Source organism: Mustela putorius, unplaced genomic scaffold (assembly GCF_011764305.1).
Source record: "Mustela putorius furo isolate JIRA1106 unplaced genomic scaffold, ASM1176430v1.1 tig00000129_pilon_pilon_pilon, whole genome shotgun sequence".
Classification (NCBI taxonomy): Eukaryota; Metazoa; Chordata; class Mammalia; order Carnivora; family Mustelidae; genus Mustela; species Mustela putorius.
The window spans coordinates 26,460,929-26,480,888 of record NW_025421290.1 but is presented as its reverse complement, the minus strand read 5'-3'; the positions used below and the strand labels follow the sequence as shown (position 1 = coordinate 26,480,888).

At 37.5% G+C, this 19,960-nt stretch overlaps 1 protein-coding gene across 7 annotated transcripts in view; it reads right to left on the bottom strand.

Annotated features, from left to right (window-relative positions):
- The window catches only part of EML5 (EMAP like 5), a 177,668-nt gene that overhangs the window by 50,847 nt on the left and 106,861 nt on the right, over positions 1-19,960 (bottom strand). For 6 of the 7 annotated variants that reach the window (XM_004739095.3, XM_004739097.3, XM_045071498.1 and 3 more), the window contains one exon: positions 336-488. In XM_004739095.3, coding sequence (XP_004739152.1) covers positions 336-488 — 153 coding nt within the window. Of the gene's footprint in view, positions 1-335; positions 489-4,202; positions 4,370-19,960 lie in introns of those variants that run through there. The other variant, XM_045071508.1, reaches the window with a different exon arrangement.

Genomic DNA, 19,960 nt, shown 5'->3' with positions numbered 1-19,960 from the left:
ATGAATACACGGAAATTAATAAGCAAAATTAGTGCAACATTTTGAAAGTATTAAGAATATAATGAAGAGTCACCCAATCCTTCCATCTTAGAAATGAGGAAATCAAAACTCAGAACAGTTCCTTGGCTTAAGCCTATTTTTTTAGTGACAGAATTGTTAAAGTTGGATATTTTGCCACTGATCTAATACAGGAATTTTACCTTTTACCATACTCTTTACTAGTCAAAAAATTGAAATTCTAAGATAAAATAATGGTTAATAAAAATTACATATTGATATATTTGTTCATTGCCACCCCAAGTTGATAATCAAATATGATTTCAATGATATCTTACCTGGTGAAAATCGAATATCTGAAATAATATCTTTTCTGTGGTGAAAAGACACAAGATCCTCTAACGTATCTGCATTTGCCATTAAGAAACTTCCATCATTCAGACCTACAGCCAAAGCTTTACCATCAGGAGAAAAACAGCAACATCTTCCACCTAAAAAGAGATAGAAAGCATATATCAGGTAATTTTCTACTTAAAAAAATTATGTGCTTAAGGAATCTTTAATTTCAAAGAGAATTCCTGAATTCATTGTGGCTTCAAATCAATATTCAAAAGCAGCCAAGGGATAAAGGCAACACAGTTTTCTACTGAAATCAGTGGTATGAAATTCTAAGCAGTAATAAATACAAACCATACCCCTCTTCTGAATGTAACATAAGTACTAATGTTTACTTTAAAAAATTAAGCTAATGAAAAGGAATGAGAGATTTTAATAACATAAAAAGCCAAAGACATGTGGAAATGTTTTGTGGGAGGTTGCTACCTCTATAGTTTCTATCCAACAAATCAGAAATGTAAGAAATAAGTCCATCTTTATAAAAATGCTCTCAAATTTGAAAAAAAATGACAATATTTAAAAAATTTATTTTTTGGGAAATAAGAGTGTGTTTGTCCTGACAGCAAGGGATATGGCAGATATATTCACAAGCCTAAGACTTTTGGTGTCTTGCATAAAATTTGGAGAGGAAGGGATGGGTTACAGCTGTCACAGAATGAACAGTTACAGAATGAATGGAGAACTAGTCATTTATCTTTTAATTATCAAGAACATAACAATGAAATCTAGGATTATTTCTGGTATTTAAGAGATGATGGCAACCTGGAGCAGGGTAGCTGGAATGGAGGTGATGAGAAAGGTTAGGATTTGGATATTTTGAAGATAGAGTTGGCAGGACTCTGACGAACTGGGAAGAGCATAGGAGAAAAAGATAAAAATCAAGGATTCTTTTTTCAAACAGCGATGTCATTTAACGAGATGAAAAAAACTAGAGGAGGAACAAGTGTTTGGTTTTGAACCCATAAAGTTAAGGATACCTATGAGAAATTCAAGTGAAGACATCAAGAAGGCAGTTTGGTAGAATTACACTTCTCTGGAGCTCAAGGAAGAAGACCAGACTAGAGATAGAAATATGGGAGACAGTAGTGTACAGATAGTAGTCACAGTCATGAGCTGGGTAAGAGCTGGTTATTAATTTATCACCCTTCAGCTCCAAATTCACTCTTTTCTTTCCTGCTATGTGATACTAGAGCTAGGCCCTGTAGACATTTTTCCTTTTCCAGCTAATTTGATTTTGGCCAATAGAGGGTACTGGAAGGTCCTTGCAAGGCCAAAGAAGAAGGAAAGGATTGTTCTTTCTTCTGGTGTGCATGAACTAGATCAGATTAATGATGGGGCAAGGGTAGGTATGAGGGATGGCGCTGGGACTGGAAAATCTTTTCTGCCACCACAGCAAAAGATTTCCTAGACCAGGCCTCTGGCAAGTTTCTTTTCTACTGACACCCACATCCTCTCCAGAGAGATTTGAATCTCAGCCTGGGAAAAGAGAGGAAGGGCTCCTTCCTTAATCACCACCCACCAACCCTACAGGTGGCAGCTGCTTTCTGCAGTTGTTACTTCTATACTCCTTAGAATCAATCCTTCTTATCCTTTTTTATTTTATTAGTTCAAAACACTTATTCAATATTAAACTTTCCCTATTCCACTTACTAAGGTGGTTTCTGTTTCTTAATTGGTATAGAATTGGTACTGAAGTAGTCACAGGAGACAGATCATTGAAGACAGGATTTTTAGAACTGGTTTAGTCATGCCTTTGGGTTAAAGCACAGTGCTGAGCCCTTGTCAATGAAAAATGGGGTGTTAGTAATGCAGGGTATGCATGGGCATAACAATCAAGTTATCTCTTGCAGTTAACTGTATAGTGTCTACTGAAGTAAAATGCCCTGGGAGTCCAAGTTCTGCTACCTTTGACCATTTCAAGAATAGTGATAACTGCAAAGACAATGCTGTGCAAAAGACTCCACTGAGGGCATAGGACGTTTAACAGAAAGAAGTAACAAACTTAGATCCTTAAATTCTCAGGAGGAGTCATGGTCCGACTAGAGACCATGGGCTAATGTTGCTACAAAATTAAACACAAATTTTAATTATGTATGTTGCAAACTTAAAATGTCAGTTGAATTCCCAGTTTCACCAAGTTTCTTATGTGATGGGGCACTGACTGGGAAGGAAAGAACACTGAACTGTGGAATGGGAGTGTCTAGTTAGATTCTGACAAAACTGAAAGCCTTGAACTTCTGTGTTTATTCTGAGTCTCACAGCCAGTGCCAAGTTTGCTCTCCTGTGTCTGGGTAGACTAACCTTCTGGGGTAGATGCCTTACAGGGGATGTTTAATCTTCTGAAGAATTATCACAATCACTTCTCTGTGGTCACTAGACCCCTAACTTGGATCAAATCTCAGCATGCTCTAGGGAGGAGGTTGGCAACAAACCTTTTCGTAAAGGACCAGAGAGTAAATATTTTCAGCATTGCCGACCATATGGTCTTTGTCTCTACTACTCAACTCTGCTACTGTAGTACAAAAGCAAAATCTAGACAATACATAAATGAGTGAACATGGTTGTGTTCCAGTAAAATATTATTCACATAATTAGGAAGTGGGCTGGATTTGCTGCTCTCTGCTATAGAGAAAGGAATCCAAAAGCTTAGGAAGTAAGAATGTTGAAGTAGATTTTTCATATGGAACCTGTATACTTGTCCACCAACTACATTGCCCCCAAAAGCTAAACAGTACCTTTACAAAAGCATTAAGGAATTCATTTATTAAGGGCAACATCTACATCTTTGAAAAGCCTCTGTGATGTCCTCCTATGTAGATCAGGAAGGGAGAGGTTTCCATTAATATGGGCTCCCAGATTCAAAAGGGATCATTCTAGGAAAAGCAGAAGCCAAGTAGCAGTACTTGAAAGAGCAGATTATTTTACCAAAAAGGGCAGCAGGAATGTCTTAATAATCAGAATGCTTTAGCCTGTAGAGATTTCTGTTGGTGACTAATCAATCATGGTATCTGCAGGAATGAAACAGATGAGAGTAGGCTACTAGATTAGTGTCTGATCCATATAACGAAAAAACTCCTAACCTGGTGACTAAAAAAACTGACTTCTGTTACCATAATGGAAAGTCACAGATTCTCAGCCTATTTTTAGAGCTGAGCCAATTCACATACTCAGAGCCCCATGATTAACGGGAAGGCTAAGTCCCATCAAGAAGGACCCTATAGCTATGCCACAATGAATTAAGTAAATATTTTTCCAACAATCAGTGGTCACAAATGACTCAACTGAAGAAAAGGAAATACTCAAATGTTCAGAAATTAGTAAACAGGGGCTCTGACCTGACACTAATTCTGTGGATTCTATCCAATTCCTGAATTGTAGCAGATATACTAAGGTGGATTTTAATGTTTCTAAAGATATGTTTGAGAGACAGAGAGACAGAGACCCCCACCACACTCTCACTTTCTCTCTTTCTCTGGGGCAGAAGGCGAGGAAGAGAAGCAGCCGTCCTGCTGAGTATGGAGCTCGATTTAGGGTTCAATTCCACAACCCTGGAGATCATGACCTGAGCTGAAATCAAGAGCTGAATGTTTAACCAACTGAGCTATCCAGGCACCCCTAAGATGATACTAATTGTGGATAATAAATTTAATCAGGTAGTGATGCTGACGAAGGTACTCTTCCAGATCTTTACCAGCACACACACACACAGCCCCTAATATTTTGCATGCAGTTATTTCCTTGGTTAATGCTTTTTTTTTTTTTCCTCCACCCCCAGTTTATAAGGACCACCAGAGCAGTCTGCTTTTACCTGGCTTGTATTTGTGCACACCTTCAAAGCTTTGCCTCAGGGCTATTCAACTCTCCTGTTCTTTTTTGTTTGTTTGCCACAATATAGTCCACAGAGATCCTGATCATCTTGACATTCCACAAAACATCTCAATGGTCCACTACATTGATGACATTATGCAGAATGGATCTGGGGAGCAGGAAGCAACAAGCACTTTAGGTGTCTTAGATGTAAGTGAATCAAGAGAGTGGAAGATAATTACCACAAAAATTAAGGGGCCTGCCACCTCAGTGAAGCTTCCGAGGATCCAATGATATGGAATATGTCAAGATACTCCCTTTAAGGTGAAAGGCTGCTACACCTTCCAAAACCTACCACAAACAAAAGGAGTAAAATGCCTGTTATGCCTTTTAGAAGCCTATATATTTGAGTGTCATGCTTCTACTCATTTATCAAGTCACTTAAAAGGCTTCCAGGGGACCAGAACAAGAGGGGCAAGCTCTTTCACTTGGGCCTTATACGTAGCAAATTCAATGATATTCAAAGTGTCTGTGGTAAACAGGGATGCTATATGAAGACTCTGGAAAGCTACTAAAGGAGAACTATACTGTAGACCTCTTAGATTTGGGAGAAAAATCCATACCCTCCTTTATAGATAACTATTTTCCCTTTGAGAAGGTGTTTTGGCCTTGCTACTAGGCCTTGGTAGAGAGTAAATGCCTAGCTATCCTAGCTATGGGGTATCAGGTGACTATGTGTCATAAGCTTCCTATCATGAATTGCAAGTTACATGACCAACCTAGCCATAGACTGGGTGTGCAGAGCAGCAATCTATGATCAAATGGAAATGGTATATAAAAGACCAGTCTTTCACAGATCCAGAAGTCAAGAGTAACCTGCATGAACAAGCAGCTCAGAATCCAACAATAATCCCTGCTACAATCTCTCTTCTCTCTCTCAATCTATACCTCTGGCCTCATGGGTATTCATTAATGATCAGTTGGCTGAGGAAGACAAAACTTGAGCCAGATTTACAGATGTTCCTCTACAGTATATGTTGGTAGCCCCACTCAGGGGTGACCCTGAAGGATAGCAGTAGAGATAAAATTTCACAATGGGCAGCACTTTGAGCAGTACATTTGGTTTTCCACTTCTGTGGTGAGAGATGACCAGATGGACAAATTTACACAGACTCACTACCATCTGTTAACTATGTGGATGATCAGTTGAGGAATGGATTCTTTCAGGATTAGAAGATTAGAGATTAGATACAAGGAAATCTGGAAAATGAAACTTTCAGAAAGGGTAAAAGATGTGAAGATTTGTGTGTCCTACGGAATGCCCAACAAAAAGTGTCCACTAAGAACAAAAAAATACGAAATGGGTAGCAGAAGAAGGAAGTCAGAGATATCAACCACAGCCTATAACCAGTTATGGAAATAAGGACTATACAGAAATGCTTATTATGTGTATACATAAACTATTTACTTTTTAAAAAATATTTTATACAAATTTGTCGGTGGTTAAACTTTACCATTTAGTCTTAAGGTAACAGAATATTCAGTAAGACTATGACTAAATTTGATAGTAATGAACATAGTCAGCAATGGATACAGTGACTGTTGGAACTGTGTGTCTTCTAATTTGGGGGAGAGGGTGAGAATTTCTTCACTTGTACCAGCCATATCTGCATCTCTTTGGTTAGAAACTTTTTGGGTAGGGATACCTGGGTGGCTTGGTTGGTTAAGCCTTTCCCTTTGGCTCAGGTCATGATCCTAGGGACCTAGGATCAAGTCCCGCATTGGGCTCCTTGGTCAGCAGGGAGCCTGCTTTTCCCTCTGCTTGCCACTCCCCCTACTTGTGTGCTCTGGCTTTCTTTCTGACAAATAAATAAAATCTTAAAAAAAAAAAAATTGGGGGGTAGAACATAAATAAAGTTTCTGGTCCTTAGCCAGAACATCAAGTGGTTGGGAGTTATTTGGGTTATGGGGTAACCAAAACCAAAAATAAAGTTTCTGGTCCTTAGCCAGAACCTCAAGTGGTAGGAGTTATTTGGGTTATGGGGTAACCCAAACCTTCATTACCAAATGATGTGAAATCTCAGGATCTCTGCCTTTTTTTTTTTTTCCTGGTTGCTGTTCCATTAAGTTTTACCATTGGTCATGATAGACCATGAAACATCCCAGTGAATCCCTCTGGATACAGTCCCCTTTGCCCTTAGTGTATAGGAATAACTCAGTTGCCTCTCTGCAGTTGGGATCAATCACTCCAGCCAGAGAGTAAGAGCCCTTTACTCTGCTTGTTGTTTCACTGGCATACAGAGCCCAACATGACCAGGTGGCAGTCTCACCTTCCAGTTCAGAGAAAGCATTATGTCCTCTGATAAAGGAATTCTCCCTGCTCTTGGGAAATAAAACTAAATCAGAAGAGCTCAGTACGTTAATTCTGAAGTTATAAAAAAGTTCAAGTATTTGTAAAAAGATACATATGGATGCTAATTACACAAAGGGGTAGTCTGTGCCAGTTATTACTTTATTGCCTTTTAGTTCTAAATTTACTATTCTTACAGCCCTGTAGAAGGCTTTTTGCCTTTTGCCAGCTAACTGATACAAGGCTTTGCCAATAGAGTGCTAGAAAGACACTACAAGTTCAAAGCAGGAGAAAGAAACTCTTTACAGAGTTAGATTTTACCTACTGAGCCAGAGCACTGATTTGTGGGGAGCCTGGAGCATTCCCCAGTGGGGGCAGTACTCAGAGTACCCTAGCGAGATCCCCCACCATCACAGTAAGGGTCCTAATGATTCAGCTGTGATTTTCAGCCTCTAGTGAGATGCCCTGCTAAGATAACAGCAGCTCTCACTGTAAAACAGCATTTTCTCTGGGTTAAGCGCTTCTCCAAGCAATGGTCTCACCACCAGCTCTGGCCTGCACCCTCTGGCAAGCTTTTCCTTCACCACTGACCACTCTTTCTCTGTTCCACTGAGACCTACACTCTTCGGCAAGCTTCTTCACCACTGACAGACGGAGTGTTAGGATGGGACTCACAGTCTTTCCAAACATGTCTGCATCTCCTTTAAATTCTTTCTTTGTTCATTCTCCCTCAGCTAACTAGGGCTAGTAGCTGTATAACCTGTCTTCTAACTGTATGAAAACCGATATAATCACACAAAGTGTAAGTGAACAAATGAAACAGGAAAGGCCAGGGCAAACCTAGTAGCATTTCTATATGTAGAGAGCAGGAAGAAAAGGGAGAGTCAGTTAAGGGAAGGAAAAAAAAAGAAGTTAATAAAGTAGAGGGGGGAAAAGACATGCATGGGTTTCAGAGCCAAGTGAAGAATGCATTTCAGAAAAGAATGCATTACATCAAAAACTACTGTGAGGTGCGTAAGGGGAGGACCCAGAGTTGACCAAGAGATTGGCAGCAGATTTTATATCCTGACACTTTACTGAATTTCTGTACAAGTTCTAGCAGTTTTGGAGTGGAATCTTTTGGGTTTTCCACATGTAGTATCATATCATCTGTGAAGAGTGATAGTTTGACTTCTTCTTTGCCAATTTGGTTGCTTTTAATTTCCTTTTGTTGTCTGATTGCTGAGGCTAGGACTTCTAGTACTATGTTAAATAGCAGTGGTGATAATGGACATCCCTGCTGTGTTCCTGACCTTAGCGGAAAAGCTTTCAGTTTTTCTCCATTGAGAATGATATTTGCAGTGGGTTTTTCATAGATGGTTTTGATAATACTGAGGTATGTGCCCTCTATCCCTATACTTTGAAGAGTTTTGATCAGGAAGGGATGCTGTACTTTGTCAAATGCTTTTTCAGCATCTATTGAGAGTATCATATCGTTGTTGTTCTTTCTTTTACTGATGTGTTGTATCACATTGATTGATTTGCCGATGTTGAACCAACCTTGCAGCCCTGGAATAAATCCCACTTGGTCATGGTGAATAATCCTTTTAATGTACTGTTGAATCCTACTGGCTAGTATTTTGGTGAGAATTTTCACATCTGTGTTCATCAAGGATATTGGTCTGTAGTTCTCTTTTTTGATGGGATCCTTGTCTGGTTTTGAGATCAAGGTGATGCTGGCCTCATAAAATGAGTTTGGAAGTTTTCCTTCCATTTCTATTTTTTGGAACAGTTTCAAGGGAATAGGAATTAATTCTTCTTTAAATGTTCTTTCCGATTCTTTAAATCCCTGGAAGCCGTCTGGCCCTGGGATTTTGTTTGTTTGGAGATTTTTGATGACTGTTTCAATCTCCTTACTGGTTATGGGTCTGTTCAGGCTTTCTATTTCTTCCTGGTTCAGTTGTGGTAGTTTATATGTTTCTAGGAATGCATCCATTTCTTCCAGATTGTCAAATTTGTTGGCATATAGTTGCTCATAGTATGTTTTTATAATTGTCTGTATTTCTTTGGTGTTAGTTGTGATCTCTCCTCTTCATTCATGATTTTATTTATTTGGGTCCTTTCTCTTTTCTTTTTGATAAGTCTGGCCAGGGGTTTATCAATCTTATTAATTCTTTCAAAGAACCAGCTCCTAGTTTTGTTGATTTGTTCTATTGTTTTTTTGGTTTCTATTTCATTGATTTCTGCTCTGATCTTTATGATTTCTCTTCTCCTGCTGGGTTTAGGGATTCTTTCTTGTGCTTTCTCCAGCTCCTTTAGGTGTAGGGTTAGGTTGTGTACCTGAGACCTTTGTTTCTTGAGAAAGGCTTGTACCGCTATATACTTTCCTCTCAGAACTGCCTTTGTTGTGTCCCACAGATTTTGAAGCATGGTGTTTTATCATTTGTTTCCATGAATTTTTTCAATTCTTCTTTAATTTCCTGGTTGACCCATTCATTCTTTAGAAGGATGCTGTTTAGACTCCATGTATTTGGGTTCTTTCCAAATTTCCTCTTGTGATTGAGTTCTAGCTTCAGAGCACTGTGGTCTGAAAATATGCAGGGAATGATCCCAATCTTTTCATACCGGATGAGACCTAATTTAGGACCGAGGATGTGATCTTTTCTGGAGAATGTTCCATGTGCTCTAGAGAGGAATGTGTATTCTGTTGCTTTGGGATGAAATGTTCCGAATATATCTGTGATGTCCATCTGGTCCAGTGTGTCATTTAAGGCCTTTATTTGCTTGTTGATCTTTTGCTTGGATGATCTGTCCATTTCAGTGAGGGGAGTGTTAAAGTCCCCTACTATTATTGTGTTATTGTCAATGTATTCCTTTGATTTTGTTATTAATTGGTTTACATAGTTGGCTGTTCCCACGTTGGGGGCATAGATATTTAAAATTGTTAGATCTTCTTGTTGGACAGATCCTTTGAATATGATATAGTTGTCCTTCCTCTTCTCTTATTATAGTCTTCGGCTTAAAATCTAATTGATCTGATATAAGGATTGCCACACCTACTTTCTTCTGATGTCCATTAGCATGGTAAATTCTTTTCCACCCCCTCACTTTAAATCTGGAGGTGTCTTCAGGTTTAAAATTAGTTTCTTGGGACGCCTGGGTGGCTCAGTTGGTTGAGCAGCTGCCTTCGGCTCGGGTCATGATCCCAGCGTCCTGGGATCGAGTCCCACATCGGGCTCCTTGCTCAGCAGGGAGCCTGCTTCTCCCTCTGCCTCTGCCTGCCATTCTGTCTGCCTGTGCTCGCTCTCCCCCCACCCCTCTGATAAATAAATTAAAAAAAAAATGAGTTTCTTGTAGGCAACATATAGATGGGTTTTGTTTTTTTTTATCCATTCTGATACCCTGTGTCTTTTGATTGGGGCATTTAGCCTATTAACATTCAGGGTAACTATTGAGAGATATGAATTTAGTGCCATTGTATTGCTTGTAAGGTGACTATTACTGTATATAGTCTCTGTTCCTTTCTGATCTACTACTTTTAAGCTCTCTCTTTGCTTAGAGGACCCCTTTCAATATTTCCTGTAGAGCTAGTTTGGTGTTTGCAAATTCTTTCAGTTTTTGTTTGTCCTGGAAGCTTTTAATCTCTCCTTCTATTTTCAATGATAGCCTAGCTGGATATAGTATTCTTGGTTGCATGTTTTTCTCGTTTAGTGCTCTGAATATATCATGCCAGCTCTTTCTGGCCTGCCAGGTCTCTGTGGATAAGTCTGCTGCAAATCTAATATTTTTACCATTGTATGTTACAGACTTATTTTCCCGGGCTGCTTTCAGGATTTTCTTTGTCACTAAGACTTGTAAATTTTACTATTAGGTGACGGGGTGTGGACCTATTCTTATTGATTTTGAGCGGGGTTCTTGCACCTCCTGGATTTTGATGCTTGTTCCCTTTTCCATATTGGGGAAATTCTCTCCAATAATTCTCTCTAGTATACCTTCTGCTCCCCTCTCTCTTTCTTCTTCTTCTGGAATCTAGGTTACTTTTAAGTTCCAAAATGCCAGTACTGAAGATGTAAGACATTATTTTCAAATTTTAAAATAATCTGATAACTACATTGTTAGCATCTTAAGTTATCTAGAGTTATATTATTTTCCCAATTCTCTCAAGCTTTAAGGAGATTACAGTCAACTAAGCAAAGTTTCAACTGTGTGAATAATTCTTACTCTAGTCCAAAGACTTTTTCTACAAGTGAATGTGAACACTGGATTGGCTTCCTAGAGTTTTGCCATTACAAATTACCACAAACTGGGTGGCTTAAAACAAAACAAAAGAAATCTCTTCTCTCAGTTTTGGAAGCTAAAGTCTGAAATCAAGGTGTTGACAGGAGTATGCTCCTTCTGAAAGTTCTAGGAAGGAATCCTTCCTTGCCTCTCCCTGGCTTTCTGGAGTTTGCCATCAACTCTCTATGCTCATTGACTTGTAGATGCATCAGCTCAATTTCTGCCTGTTATTACATCACATTCTCCCCTTGTATCTGTGTTTCTGTGTCTTCACATAGCCTTCTTATAAGAACACATACCAGTCATTTAATATAGAGCCCATCCTAATCCAGTAAGACCTCAGAAAATCCCTACAGGTAAAGAAAGCCCAATTAAACATAAACTTACAATCCACATTTTCAAGCACAAAAGAAAATGGTACACTAGAAGGGAGTCAGCAGGAAAACAACCCCTAAACACCAGAAAGAAAAATACAGCATAATCAGATCCTAAAGGGTATCAAATAATTGGATTTTATATTCTTTATCTGATAGGTAAAGATAAAAGACATAAGAGAGAAAAGCTAAAACATTAACAAGGAATGATATGGTATGAAAAAATCTAAGGTAATCTGAAAACAAAATTTCTAAAAATGAGAATTCTCAAAATCAAATACCTAAAAATTTACACAGCAGATGTGAAAGAGAAAGCTGTTAATTACTCAGCCATCTAAAAAGAATGAAGTCTTGCCATTTGCAATGACATGGATGGAGCTAGAGAGTATTATACTAAGTAAAATAAGTCAAAGAAAGAAAAATACCATATGATTTCATTCACATGTGGAATTTAACAAAAACAAGTAAGCAGGGAGAAATAAAGAGAGGCAAACCAAAAACCACACTATAGAAATAAAATCACACAAGACAAAAGTGCATATATGAAAAAGACATTGTAGGCAAATGGAAACCAAAAGAGATCTGGGCAACCATACTTTTATCAGACAAAAGAGACTTTAAAATAAAGACTGTAATAAGAGACAAAGAAGGTCAACACATAATGATAAAGGGGTGAATGCAACAAAGAACATAACACTTGTTAATATTTATGTACCCAACAGAAGAACACCTAAATATATAAAGCAAATATTAACAGATCTAAAGGGATAATATATAATGAGCAATATAATGATAGTAGGAGTCCTTTAATACCACATTCACATCAATGGATGGATCATCTAGACAGAAAATTAATAAGGAAACACTGGCCTTTAATGTCATGTTACACGAGATGGGCTTAATAGATAGTTACAGAAGATCCATCCGAAAACAAGAGAATATACATTCTTCTCAAGTGCACATGGAACATTTTCCAAGACAAATCAATGTTAGGCCACAGAACAAGTATTAATAAGTCTAGGAGGACTAAAATCATATCAAGCATCTATTCCAACCACAACAGTATGAAACTAGAAATTAATTACATAAAGAAAACTGGAAAATTTGCAAAAACACAGAGATTAAATGACATGCTACTAAACCACCAATGGGTTAAAGAAAAACTTAAAAAGATAAATTTAAAAAAATACTGAGATAAACAAAAATGGAAATGTAACTTACCAAAATTTATAAGAGTAAAACAGTTCTAAGAGGTAAGTTCATAGTAATAAATGCCTACCTCAAGAGGCAAAGAAACAAAAAATCTGAACTAAACAACCTAACTTTATACCTGAAGGAACTAGGAAAAAAAAAAAAAGAACTGAAGGCCAAAGTTAATAGAAGAAAGGAAATAAAGGGGGTGCCTGGGTGACTCAGTGGGTTAAGCCACTGCCATCAGCTTGGGTCGTGATCTCAGGGTCCTGGGATCGAGACCCACATGGGCTCTCTGCTCAGCAGGGAGCCTGCATTTCTCTCTCTCTCTGCCTGCCTCTCTGCTTTCTTGTGATCCTTCTTTCTGTCAAATAAATAAATAAAATCTTTTTTTAAAAACAAAAGGAAATAAAGATTTGAACAGAAATAGAGATAAAAAAATAGAAAAATCAATGAAACTAAGAGCTGGTTCTTTGAGAAGACAAATAAAATTGACAAACCTTCAGCTAGACTCACCAAGAAAAAAGAGATGACTCAAAATCAGAAGTGAAAGAAATGTTACAACCGATACCACAGAATAGAAAGGATCCTCTCTGATATGAGGAAATTGAGAGGCAGAGTCGGGGATTTGGGGGTAGGGAAGGAATAAATGAAACAAGATGGGATCGGGAGGGAGACAAACCATAAGTGACTCTTAATCTCACAAAACAAACTGAGGGTTGCTGAGGGGTGGGGGGTATGGATAGGGTGGTTGGGCTATGGACATTGGGGAGGGTATGTGCTATGGTGAGTGCTATGAAATATGTAAGCCTGATGATTCACAGATCTGTACCCCAGGGCAAATAATATTATATGTTAATAAAAATAATTAATAAAAGTATATACATATATTTTTAAAAAAACAAGGAAAGGATCCTAAAAGACTACTATGAACAAGTATTTGCCAACAACTGACAATACAGAAGAAGCAAATAAATTCCTAAAAACATACAACCTGCCAAACTAAATCATGATGAAACAGAAAATCTGAATAGACTGGTTACTAGCAAGGAGATTAAGTCAGTCATCAAAAATCTTCCAATGAATAAAAGTTCAAAGGCAGATGGATTCACTGGTGAATTCTACCAAATACCTAAAGAAGAATACCAATCCTTCTCAAACTGTTCTGAAAAACAGAAGAGGGAAGAAATCTTCCAAACATATTTCACAAGGCCAACATTACCTTAAAACCAAAATCAGCCAAGATGCCACAAAAAAGAAAATTAAAGGTTAATACCTTTGATGATCACAGATGGAAAAATCCTCCACAAAGTGTCAGCAAACTGAATTCAGTAATACATTAAAAGGAACATACAGCATGATCAAGTGGGATTTATTCCAAGGATGCAAGGATGATTCAACATATACACATCAGTCAAAGTGATACACTACCATTTGCAAAATGAATGACAGCAGTGCCTGGGAGGCTCAGTTAACCAACCAATTCTTGATTTCAGCTCAGGCCATGATCTCAGGGTTGTGAAATTGAGCCCCATGGCAAACTGCATAAGATTCTCTCCCTTCTTCTGCCCTCCCCACAACCTCTTTCTCTCAAAAAGTAAAATAAAATAAAATAAAATAAAATAAAATAAAATAAAAAGGATATAAAGCATGATCATCTCATCAGATGCAGAAAAAGCCTTTGACAAAATTAAACATCGGTTCCTAATAAAAACTCTAAACAAAGTGGGTATAGAAGGAGGCTACCTCAATGTAATAAAGGCCACCTATAACAAGCGCACAACTAACATCATACTCAATGCTAAAAGGCTGACGTGTTTTCCTCTAAGATCAGGAACAAGGGGCACCTGGGTGGCTCAGTGAGTTAAGCCTCTGCCTTCAGTTCAGGTCATGATCTCAGGGTCCTGGAATCGAGCCCCACATCAGGCTGTCTGCTCAGCAGGGAGCCTGCTCCCCCACTCTGCCCCCCGCCTACTTGTGATCTCTGTCTGTCAAATAAATAAGTAAAATCTTAAAAAAAATAACATAAAATTAAGATCAGGAACAGTATACCAGGATGTCTACTCTTGCCACTTTTATTCCCAGCAAGAGAAGGGCAGCAGGGGGTGTGGGGGTGTGGGGTGTGTGTGTGTGTGTGTGTGTGTGTGTGTGTTATGCATGTGTAGAAAAGGCATCCAAATTAGAAAGTAAAATGTCAGTATTTGCAGGTGACACATCACATACGGGAAATTCTGACTCCCTCAAAAACTGTCAGAATAAAATTCAGTAAAGTTGCAGGCTACAAACTCAATACACAATAATCTGTTGTATTTCTTTATAATTATAACAAACTACAAGAAAGAAATTAAGAAAATAATCCCATTTATAACTGTATTAAAAAAAGAACAACCTAGGAATAAATTTAACCAGGGAGGTGAAAGACCTATATATTGAAACCTATTAAGACATTAATGAAAGAAATTAAAGACAACAAAATAAATGAAGAGATATTCTGTGCTCACAGATTGGAAGAATTAACATTGTTAAAATGTCCATATCACCCACAGCAAAACACAGATTCAATGCAATCCCTATCAAAATTCCAATGATATTGAGATGCCTGGCTGGTTCAGTTACTAGAGCATGGAACTCTCAACCTCAGGGTAGTGAGTTCAAGCACCATGCTAGGCATGGAGTCTACTTAAAAAATTCCAATGGTATTTTTCACAGAAATAGAACACCCCTAAAGTGTGTATGGAACCACAAAAGACCCTGAGTAGCCAAAGCAATTTTTGAGAATGGACAAAACTGGAGGCATCACAATCCCTGATTTTAAACTGTATTATAAAGCTACAGGAATTAAAACAGTATGATACTGGCATAGAAACAACACATAGATCAAAGGAAATGAATAAAAGCCCAGAAATAAATCCAGAAATATAAGGTCAAATAATTTAAGACAAAGAAGCCAAGAATATACAATGGAGAAAAAAAAGGATGGTCTCTTCAATAAATGGTGTTAGGAAAACTGGACAGGCACATGCACTAAGAATGAAACTGGACCACTATCTTACATTCACAAAAGTTAACCTAAAAGAAAAGTAAGACCTGAAACCATAAGACTCCTAGAAGAAAACATGGGCGGTGATATGCTTCTTGACATAGGTCTTGCTGATTTTTTAAAAACCTAACACCAAAATCAAACACAGCAAAAGCAAAAATCAACAAGTGGGACTATACCAAGCTAAAAAGTTTCTGGACAGCAAAGGAAATCAATGAAAAGGCAACCTATCAAGTGGGAGAAAACAGCTGCAGATCATCTGTCTGATTAGGGCCTATTATTCAAAATATATAAGGAACTCCTACAACTCAATAGTGAAAAAACAAACAATTCAATTTAAAAATGGGCAGAAGATCTGAATAGATATTTGTCCAAAGAAGACCACAGATGGCCAACAGGTACATGAAATGATGCCTGATATCTTTAATAATCTGGGAAATGCAAATCAAAACCACAGTAGGATATACCTCATATCTATTAGAATGGCTATTATCAAACACAAAAAATAACAAGTGTTGGCAAGAATGTAGGGAAAATAAACCTCATGCACTGCTGTTGGAATGTAAACTGGTGCAGTCAGTACAAAAAACAGCGTGGATGTTCCCACAAAAATTAAAAATAGAACTACCATATAATGCAGCAATTCCACTCCTGGGCATTTATCTGAAAAAAATAAAACCAATAATTTAAAAGGATATATGCATTCCCATGTTCATTGCTGCATCATATTCAATAGTAAGGATAAGTAATAATCTAAATGTCCACTGATGGATGAATGGACAAAGAAATTATGGTATACAATGGAATTTAATTCAGCCATGAAAACAAATGAAATCTTGCCATTTCTGACAACATGGATGGACCTCAGGGTATCAACTAAGTGAAATAAGTCAGACAGAGACAGACAAATACTCTATCATCTCTTTTATATGCAGAATCTCAAACAAAACAAAAACCCAAGCTCATAGATACCAAGAATAGATTGGTGGTTATTAGAGTTGTGGAAGGGGTGGGAAAAAATTGGGGTTTGATTATAATTAAAAGCTAAAGTCAGGGAGTACAGGTTTCTAACAGAAACTTCTAATACATCATTACACAGAAAAGTGTGAAAGGTTAGCAATATTTAGAAAATACTTGCTTTATAGACATTAACATTACAGACATTATTAGTTCATGTTACATTTTTATACTTCCAGTTATTCTATAACTTGTTACCATAAAATGAAATCATTTGTTTGGCAAAATTCTCATAGGACAATCTACATTAACTATAATGACTTTTTTTTAAAGATGTATTTTAGAGAGAGAGTGAGTGTAAGCAAGCAGGGGGTGGGGTCAGGAGAGCAACCTCAAGCAGACTTCATGTTCAGCAGGAAGCCTGACATGGGGCTCAATCCCAGGACCCTGAGCTGAAATCAAGGCTTAACTGGGCCATCCAGGTGCCCCGATAATGACCTAATTTTATAAAATGTTAAGCCCTAGCATTGTAATAGTTGTATATTTATTTGCTGAAGAAAACAGTATTTGGTTACTAAATGTTTGAAGGAGATAACTCTGTTTCATAATACTTAAACCATTAGGACTTCAGTAATTTTGTAGTTAACTAGTATAAAACCACACATAACTCTTTGAAGTTAAGAAAAATCCATCTACTTTCCTTTTTTTAAGGTTTTTATTTAAATTTCAATTAACAAGCTAATACTAGTTTCAGGTGTACAATATGGTGATTCAACACTTACATAGTAACTCCTGTGTTCATCACAACAAGTGCACTCCTTAATCCCCATCATCTATTTAACCCATTCTCCCACCCACCTCCATTCTGGATCCTCCATTCTCCATCAGTTCGTTCTCTATAGTTAAGAGCTTGTTTCTGGGTTTGCCTCTCTCTTTTTATTTCCCTTTGCTCATTTGTTTCTTAAACTCCCCATGTAAATGGAATTATATGGTATTTATCTTTCCGACTGCCTTATTTTGCTTAGTGTAATATACCTAGCTCCATCCATGTTGTTGCAAATGGCAAGATTTCATCCCTTTTTTCCTATGACTAATATTCCATTGTGTGTGTGTGTGTATGTATATATATATACACTACATATTCTTTATTTACTAATTAGTTGATAGACACTTCAACTATAATTTGGCTATCATTTATAATGTTGCTATAAACTTTGTATGTATTGAATTAGGGTTTTTGTATTCTTTGGATAAATACCTAGTAGTGCAATTGCTGGATCACAGAGTAGTTCTAACTACTGAGGAACCTCCATACTGCTTTTCACAGTGGATCTACCAGTTTGCAGTCCCACCAACAGTGCAAGAGGGTTCCCTTCACTATTTTCCTTTTGAATCAATGGTGACAAAAATAAAAGAGGAGAATATTTAAAAACAAACACACAGAATTATGTCTTTTCTCCATAACCTAATATGAAGATCTATTCCTAGGAGCAGCCAATAATACTGGAAGATAATTTTTTCCAGGTCTGATACAAGACATAAATCTACAAATTGAGGAAGCACAACAAATCCTCAACAGAATAAGTTAAAAATGAAGCACCATACATGATAATGTTATGAAACTACAGAACTATAGAATAAAATAAGAGAACAAAGGAAATGAGGGGAATAACTCTCAAGCAGAACTCCAGAAGCAGTTAAATCAACATTAAAGAATAAGAGTAAAAAAACAAAAAACAAAAACATAATCAGTAATAGTATACCAAAGGCAGAGAGGGAGGTGGTAATAATTCACCCAGAGTGGCAAAGCACCATCTTATCAAAAATTTTAAAACAATAATAATAAAGCCGAATAAAAATCAGTTTGCTTTTTAGGGAGAGTGGGAAGTACAAGCTTCCAGTTATGGAATGAGTAAGTCACAGGGATAAAAGCATATGGAATATAGTCAATACTACTGTAATAGTCTTGTATAGTGATAGATGGTAGTACATTGCAGTAGCACAGCATAATGTATAGAGAAGTTGAATTGCTATGTTGTGTACCCATAACTAATGTAACATTGTGTGTGAACTATGCATTAACAACAAAAAAATAAGCTTGCTTTTTAAGAACTGCAATGTCAGGGGTGCCTGGGTAGCTCAGTCAAAAGTGGCCAACTCCTGGTTTTTGCTCAGGTCATGATTTCAGCATCCCGGGATGGAACCCCATATCGGGCTATGTGCTCAGCAGGGAGTCTGCTTGAGGATTCTCTCTCTGTCTCTCTCTGCCCCTCCCCCTATGTGTGCATGAGCACACGCACTCTTTCTCAAAATAAAACAATCTTTTTAAAAAAGATGAATTACAATGTCAGTGATACTTTTGCTGGTGCAACAGAACACTTGGAATGCCGCTGGTTCAGATAAAGAAGTCTTTATTAAAGAAACTCCAAGACCGTATTTTTTTTTTCCTTAAGATTTTATTTATTTATTTGATAGAGATCACAAGTAGGCAGAGAGTCAGGCAGAAGGTGGGGGGGAAGCAGGCCCCCACTGAGCAGGGAGCCTGATGCAGGGCTCAATTCCAAGACCCTGGGATCATGACCTGAGCTGAAGGCAGAGGCTTTAACCCACTGAGCTACCCAGGTGTCCCTAAGACTGTATTTTAGATAAAAAAATGATAAAAGAAAAAATATCTGAGATACAAGAAGAAAATAGGAACAAAGAAATGTATAAGCATAGATAAACCTAAGTAAACACTGACTGCCTTAAATAATAATACCCAGTTGCCAGTTTAAAAATTCTTTAAAAAAATTAAAGACAGAACTACCACATAATGCAGCAATTCCACTCCTGGGTACTTATCTGAAGAAAATGAAAACACTTATTCAAAAAAAGGTGTATGTACCCCCATGTTTATTGCATCATTATTTACAATAATCAAGATACAGAAACAATCTTAAGTGCCCAATGATGGTAAAAATGGATAAAGAAAATGGTGTGTAAACATACACACGACAGAATATTATTCAGTCATAAAGATGAATGACAATTTGCCAAATACCATACCATCTGATATGTGGGATCTAAAAACAAAAACAAAAACAAAAACCAAACACACACACACACACACACCCCAAGCTTATAGATACAAAGAACAAGATTAGTGGTTGCTACTGGCAGGTGGGCCAAGTGGGTATAGAGGGTCAAAAGGTAAAACGTCCAGTTATAAAATCAGTAAGTCATGGGGATATAATGTACATCATGATGACCATAGTTAATAAACTGTATTGTGCATTTGAAAGTTGTTAAAAAAGGAGATCTTAAAAGTTCTCATCATTGGGGCACCTGTGTGGCTAAGTGGGTTAAGCCTCTGCATTCGACTCAGGTCATGATCACAGGGTCCTGGAATCGAGCCCTGCATATGGCTCTCTGCTTAGCAGGGAGCTTGCTTCCCCCTCTCTCTGCCTGTCTCTCGGCCAACTTGTGATCTTTCTCTCTGTCAAAGAAATAAAATCTTCAAAAAAATAAATAAATAAAATAAAAAAATAAAGTAGATAAAAAAAGTTCTCATCATACAAAAACATTTTGTAACTATGTATGGCAATGGATGTT